Source organism: Beta vulgaris, chromosome 4 (genome assembly GCF_026745355.1).
Source record: "Beta vulgaris subsp. vulgaris cultivar EL10 chromosome 4, EL10.2, whole genome shotgun sequence".
NCBI lineage: Eukaryota > Viridiplantae > Streptophyta > Magnoliopsida > Caryophyllales > Amaranthaceae > Beta > Beta vulgaris.
Window position 1 is genome coordinate 41,888,474 of NC_079205.1, and position 6,493 is coordinate 41,894,966.

At 33.6% G+C, this 6,493-nt stretch overlaps 1 protein-coding gene across 1 annotated transcript; it reads left to right on the top strand.

The window, feature by feature from the left end:
• The first annotated feature begins 468 nt into the window (after positions 1-468).
• On the top strand, positions 469-5,757 carry LOC104891193 (patellin-3). The gene is made up of 4 exons (XM_010676852.4): positions 469-1,903; positions 3,356-3,480; positions 3,974-4,106; positions 5,325-5,757. The coding sequence occupies exons 1-4, from the start codon at positions 722-724 to the stop codon at positions 5,577-5,579; spliced, it is 1,695 nt and encodes a 564-aa protein (XP_010675154.2). The 5' UTR covers positions 469-721; the 3' UTR covers positions 5,580-5,757.
• Positions 5,758-6,493: the final 736 nt, after the last annotated feature.

The window sequence follows — 6,493 nt, forward strand, 5'->3', positions numbered from 1 at the left end:
TATGGCGGGAATGGGGTCATTTATCATAGATGACCCCCTATAGGGTGGTCATTTGTTATAGATGACCCCGTATAAGGGGGGTCATTTGTCATAGATGACCCTCCCCCAAATAAAGGGGATCATTTGTCATAGATGACCCCCCAAAAGGTAGGTTAGTCTTTTAAGATGTTTTGTTGTATTTATTTTTTTTTTTTTTTTTTGCTGTATATAGCATACCCCTTGGGAAAAGTATATTTTTGAACAAACTTTGTTATAAGAATCCACGATATCTTAACATGTGAAAATATTTCCTTTGTCTTTTATTAGTTTTTCCACTTGCTTTCCAATAACATAAAAGAAAGGGATATCATTTTCGTCGAGAAAAGAAAATAAAAAAAAGAAGAGAGGGGTATTATGTTTTTAAAGTTATTTTCCCCCTTATTTCTTCTCTAAAACCAGAAATTTTTGCTTTTGAATTTGGATGACAGATTGAAAGTAAAAGAAATTCAGAATATAATTTAGGTACCCTACCAAATTCACGTAATCTTTGCCTGTCTCATGCTTTTAAACATTTGACAGACTGTTTCTATGTGGTTACTTATCAAACTCAAACCCACTCCACTTCCACACTCATCATACCACCCATTTCCCCCTTCTTTTTAAACTGTATTTCCCACTTCTCCTTCCACTCAACCATCAGACACACACTCTCTCTTCCTCTATCTTTCCTACCAAATCAACCATGGCTGAAGCAGCAGCAAAACAAACCACAGTTTCAGCTTCTGAAGAGCAAGAACAGGTAACAGATGTTGCTGAAAACACTACTCTTAAGGCACCTCAAACTGATGATTCAACCGAGGAGGCTGCAAAGGTTCCGTTACCTGAGGAGGAACTAACTGAAACCAAGACTGTCATAGACAGCGTCGCCGCCTCCAGTGATGATGATGAGGAGGTAACTAGTGGCTTAAAGCTTGCTGCTATAGACAACAATGCCACTCATGAAATAACCAGTGATAAGAATAAGTTCCCTGATAATGAAAAGAAAGCGTTGGCTGAGCTTAAGCAGCTTATCCAAAACGCTCTTAACAACCATGAATTCACATCTCCACCAGCAGTAGCAGCAGCAGTAGCAGTGGCCGAGAAGAGTCCAGTTTCAGCTGAAGCTGAAGTCGAGAAAACCATTGAAGAAGTAATCAAAGATGAAACCGCCAATGATGTGCCAGAACAACAATATAAGATCAATACTGTAGACGAGGATGGTACTAAGACAGTAGAGGCAATAGAAGAGACCGTTGTGGTTCATCATTCTGTTGCATCAGCATCAGCAGAGCAGGAGACTAAACCTGACTGCTGCTCTGCTGATGCAAGATGTTCACCTCTTGCTGTTGTTACACAGCAAGAGGTGAGCACCACGCCGGAGGAAGTGTCCATATGGGGTGTACCGCTCTTCAAGGATGAAAGAACGGACACCATTCTATGGAAGTTCCTACGCGCTAGGGACTTCAAAGTAAACGATGCGTTCGCAATGATGAAATCCACCATTAAGTGGAGGAAGGAGTTTAAAATCGATGAGTTGCTTAATGAAGATTTCGGTGATGATTTGGAGAAGATGGTTTTCATGCATGGATTTAGCAAAGAAGGTCATCCTGTGTGTTATAATGTTTATGGTGCTTTTCAAGATAAGGAATTGTACCAGAAAACATTCTCTCATGAAGAAAAAAGGCAGAGATTTATGAAATGGAGGATACAATTCTTGGAGAAAAGTATTAGGAAGTTGGATTTCTATCCTGGTGGTATTTCTACTATTGTTCAAGTTAATGATCTTAAGAATTCTCCTGGACCTGGGAAATGGGAGCTTAGGCAAGCCACCAAACAAGCCCTTCATTTGCTTCAAGATAACTATCCTGAATTTGTTGCTAAACAGGTCAGTTTTCATTTTCTCAACTATATGCTACAATGCAGTTTTATATTCCATATGTTTTTCAAGGTTTCCTATTTTTTTCAGTAATAATCATAAATATATTTTGTTTGTTACTATTTCCAAAACAAAAAATAGAGATATCAAAAGTAGATCAAGTATTTTTTTTATAACAAGTTTTCAATTTCTTCATTGAATTATCTTTAATATAGTTATACCTAGTACTTCCTTTGTTTTTGAAATATATGTATCATAACGAATCGACACACTCGCTAATGTACATACATGATCGTTAATATCTTTAATTATATACGATTAATTATTACAACACAATAACATTTTGAAAGTATACATCGAGAATAACTCAGTAACAATTTAAATGATGATAGATAGTTTAAAAGAACTAATCTTAAAATGGAGAATAGGAGAAGATATAATTGACTAGTCTTAACACTATTAGAAAGGGAAAGGTATTAAATTGACTAATCTTAAAATTATTACTATATAACTAATATCTCATGGTTTAAATATTGCATATTTAAAATTTAAAAACTGATGGCGATGTCGAACATGCTATTGATTATTTGTTTCCTTGTTGCAAATATTATTACTATATAAGGAAAAATTGTTAGAAACTACCTATTAAAAACACTTTTTTTTAAAAAAACTACCTTATATCATGTTTATTTTACAAAACTACCTTATAAGTGGAAAAACTTTAAAAAGCACTACCAAATTCAGAATTTACTAACTATGGTTAACTACTCCCTCCAATTATATATCCTTCTAATATAAGATTATGAAAATACCCCCTAAATTCAGTACGTTACAATTATGATATCATCACTTTCTTGATCACTTGATGCTCTATCTCTTCCTCAAAAGTCAATTCCAAAAACAAACCAGCAGTATAAGTGTCGAGTAGAGAAAGCTTTGCACCATCATCAAACCATATTATTCATCATCATCAACGACATCAATTCATGACCCAAAACCCAATTTCTATCTGATTTTATTACTCATAATGAAGAATTAATTGGTGAAACAAAAGGTTGGGAGAAGAAATTACACAAACGATTTAAGGGGGTATTCAATAGTTAAATGCCGCTGTGAGGGAAATTAACAAAGAGGGGTTGGGTACTTTAAGGGGTATTTTAGTAATCTTATATTAGAGTGAAAATTGAAGGAAATAGTTAACCATGGTTAGTAAATTCTGAATTTGGTAGTGCTTTTTAAAGTTTTTCCACTTATAAGGTAGTTTTGTAAAATAAACATGATATTAGGTAGTTTTTTTTAAAAAAGTGTCTTTAATAGGTAGTTTCTAACAATTTTTCCACTATATAACTAATAGTTGCTGTTTTTTTTTTTTTCTTAATGATGTTATCAACTTTTCTATTTTGTATGATATTTTAGTGACTTTTGAAAGTGTTTTTCTCACTTCTATGTTTGATTCCGTAGGTGTTTATCAATGTGCCATGGTGGTATGTGGCAGTCAACAAGATGATAAGTCCCTTTTTGACCCAGAGGACTAAAAGCAAGTTTATAGTTGTTGGACCTTCCAAATCTGTGGAAACTCTTTTCAGGTTTAGCAGTTTTTGTTTGTTCATTGTGTATACAATTGGTGATCTGATTTTAATATAGAATTAAACAAATCTAAAACTGAATTTTTTTAATAATTTCTTTCCATTCATTCTAATAATATTTATTATCTCCTCATTCCTTTGTTTTCTTGATTCTCGAAACAGATAATTTCAAAAAATAACTCGGTAGCCTTACCGAATGGATTAAACTAGTCACTAAATGGATTAAACTAGTCATTAAATGGGTTAGAAAATGTCACTAATGAATAGATTAAATTGGTCACGAAATAAATTAAACTGGTCCCTAATTAGATTAAACTAATCACTATATTAAAAAAAAATGTCATTTTCCATTTTTAATTGTGGACTTGGACCGCATCTAATTTCAACTAAAATTAGAAGACCAACTGTTGTATATAGTGATACTGTGATAGGTAAATTTGCAATAATAAAATTAATATGTCATCATTGTTTTTATTATACTACGAATTTTCAGCTATATTACTCCGGAGCAAGTACCAGTTAGATATGGGGGATTTAGTAAAGGAGAGTTTGGAAACAAAGATGGTGCAACACAGATAATGGTGAAGCCAACAAGCAAGGAAACTGTAGAATTTGCCGTTACTGAGGTGAGCCTTATTCCCTTTGCTCGTATGTTCCTTTTGTTTTTTCGAAAGGATATTGATCGTACTAATCATGTGAAATATTGTTAAATCTGAGTGAACATTGATCGTAGAAATAACAAGAAGTATGGACAAGTAGATGAATTTTGTGTGGCCGTAGTTAAGTTTTGGTAGTTTAGACCATGTTTAAAGAGTCATCAGTGATAAATTTTCTTTATCAATAAGAAATTTAATCGATGATAGTCTATATATTAACACAAACTAAAACTATTACTATCTCGCACCTAAATGAAATAAAGAAGAAACTCTAGAAATAATACATGATGGAAAAAAAATCAAGTTTTTTAATTGGATAATACTTTTACCACACTAACACCTACAAATTAAATTTATTTTAATGATAAATGACTGGAGAAAATAATAACTGTTGTTTAGAACAAGGATTTTCATTGGATTCTTGTACTAGCTAGTATTTTTAGTGGAAGTGAATCTTGGGATCAAAATCTCAAAATAAGACCTTGTTCACCTAGCGGGGTGGAGAAAGACCCCACCTTCGACACCGATTTTCAGGTAAAGATAAAAAGCAAAAGGGAAAGTGTAATATATACTGATATGATTTTATCTACTTTTTTAGACATAAAGTTTTAGGAAAAATAGGTAAATTTTTTGTCAGATTTTCTTTAATAACATTTTTTTTTTTGGTAAATGAAGTAACCATACAAAATAATTAAGCGTTCTTACATTCCGCGAGGTATATCATCATACAATGACTAGGGGGGTAGGGAAAAATCCTAGTGACATTTGCACTATCCTTAGTAATACGACACTTCTTCGCTAGTCCATTTGCAATTTTGTTATGATGCCGCTTGCAGTACTTAAGCTTCAAGCTCGGTAGACTAACCTCCTATGTCATAATGATGGCTTTTCTGACAATGCAAGTATGTAAGTGTTGTGGAAAATTGCAGATTTTCTTTAATTGCAACATCTTATTTATTTAAAAGTTTCATATAAATTGTAACCTTTATTTCCTAGTACCTTTTCTATATATCTATCTTGTTCCATTACTTTCACTTTCTATTTTTTATCTCTCTCCACTTCAAATGTTTGTTAAAAATGTGTCAATGAAATAAGTTGCAATTATTATGAAACCAAGGAAGTAATCATGATGTTCTCGGGTTGATAATATAATTAGCAAGTAAACATTCTTATATATGATGTATGCAGGCATGCCATTTGACATGGGAAGTGAGAGTGCTAGGATGGGAAGTGAGCTATGGTGCTGAATTTGTGCCCAATGCTAAAGATGGTTACACTGTTATTATTCAAAAATTGAGGAAAGTAGGACCTACTGAAGAAACTATTATAAGCAACACTTTCAAAACGAGTGAGCCTGGTAAAGTTGTTCTCACAATTCATAATTCTTCCTCCAAGAAGAAACGACTCCTTTACCGCCTCAAATCCAACCCTACTTTTGACTAAATAAAAACCCCTTCCCCCATTTTTGTTTTTTTTTTTTTTAAATATTCTAATTATTATTTTAGAAAAGCCTTTTATATGAATTCGTGATTAATGTTAATATTAGTTTTTTGAATGTGGAGAATGATGGGTATTATATTGTATTTGAATATATTATATATATTGAGTTGTTTGTGTGTAATTTTTTTTATTGAGGTCAATTGAATTTTGAATTTTACTAGTATATGGATTCTTGAAACTTGTTTTTTTTTTTCTTTGATTGGGAAATTAAGTCAGCTCAAGGACTAATCCCTACCAAGGCTACTAGCCTTGTAGGAACTACTAGCACATTGGCTAGTAAAACATGCAAAGCATGCTAAGGAAATATCCCACCATAATGCTGGGGGTAAGGATCGAACCCCTGACCTCAGAGATCAGAGGGGAGTGCTGTACCACATGAGCTAGCTCCTCGTCCTTAGGATTCTTGAAACTTGTTACTCTAACAAAAGAACTCTACGCCAAATTCCAAAATTTGATAAGTACGAGATGCAAATATAAAGATGTATGTATCGTATTTCATTTGAGTAGTAGGTTAATTTACACTTTCCTTTGTGTATGGGTATAACCCAAGTTCATTAGCGGCCTTTTCTCTATGGCCGCGAATAAGATTATGGACGCGAATATGATAAAACCATTAAAAGCATCGTTCGAGCCAGTTCATCACCTGGGACCGGCAGTGTTGGCGGACGCCTAACAAGACATAATAGAGGGAATCTTCCCACCTGTCAAATGCGTCATAGCCCTACACGTGTCAAAGGATCATACGTCCTGTCAGGGGAATAGTACTTCTATAAATACCCCAATGGTACTATTCTGCAGGTACATTCTCTTACACACTAAAAATAGCTTATCTCTCTCTCTCTTATTTCTCTCTCTAC

Coding starts and splice junctions, on each gene's coding strand:
- LOC104891193 (XM_010676852.4), top strand. CDS start 722: ATGGCTGAAGCAGCAGCAAAACAAACCACAGTTTCAGCTTCTGAAGAG. Junction 1,904..3,355: donor CTGAATTTGTTGCTAAACAG/GTCAGTTTTCAT, acceptor TTGATTCCGTAG/GTGTTTATCAATGTGCCATG. Junction 4,107..5,324: donor TAGAATTTGCCGTTACTGAG/GTGAGCCTTATT, acceptor TGATGTATGCAG/GCATGCCATTTGACATGGGA.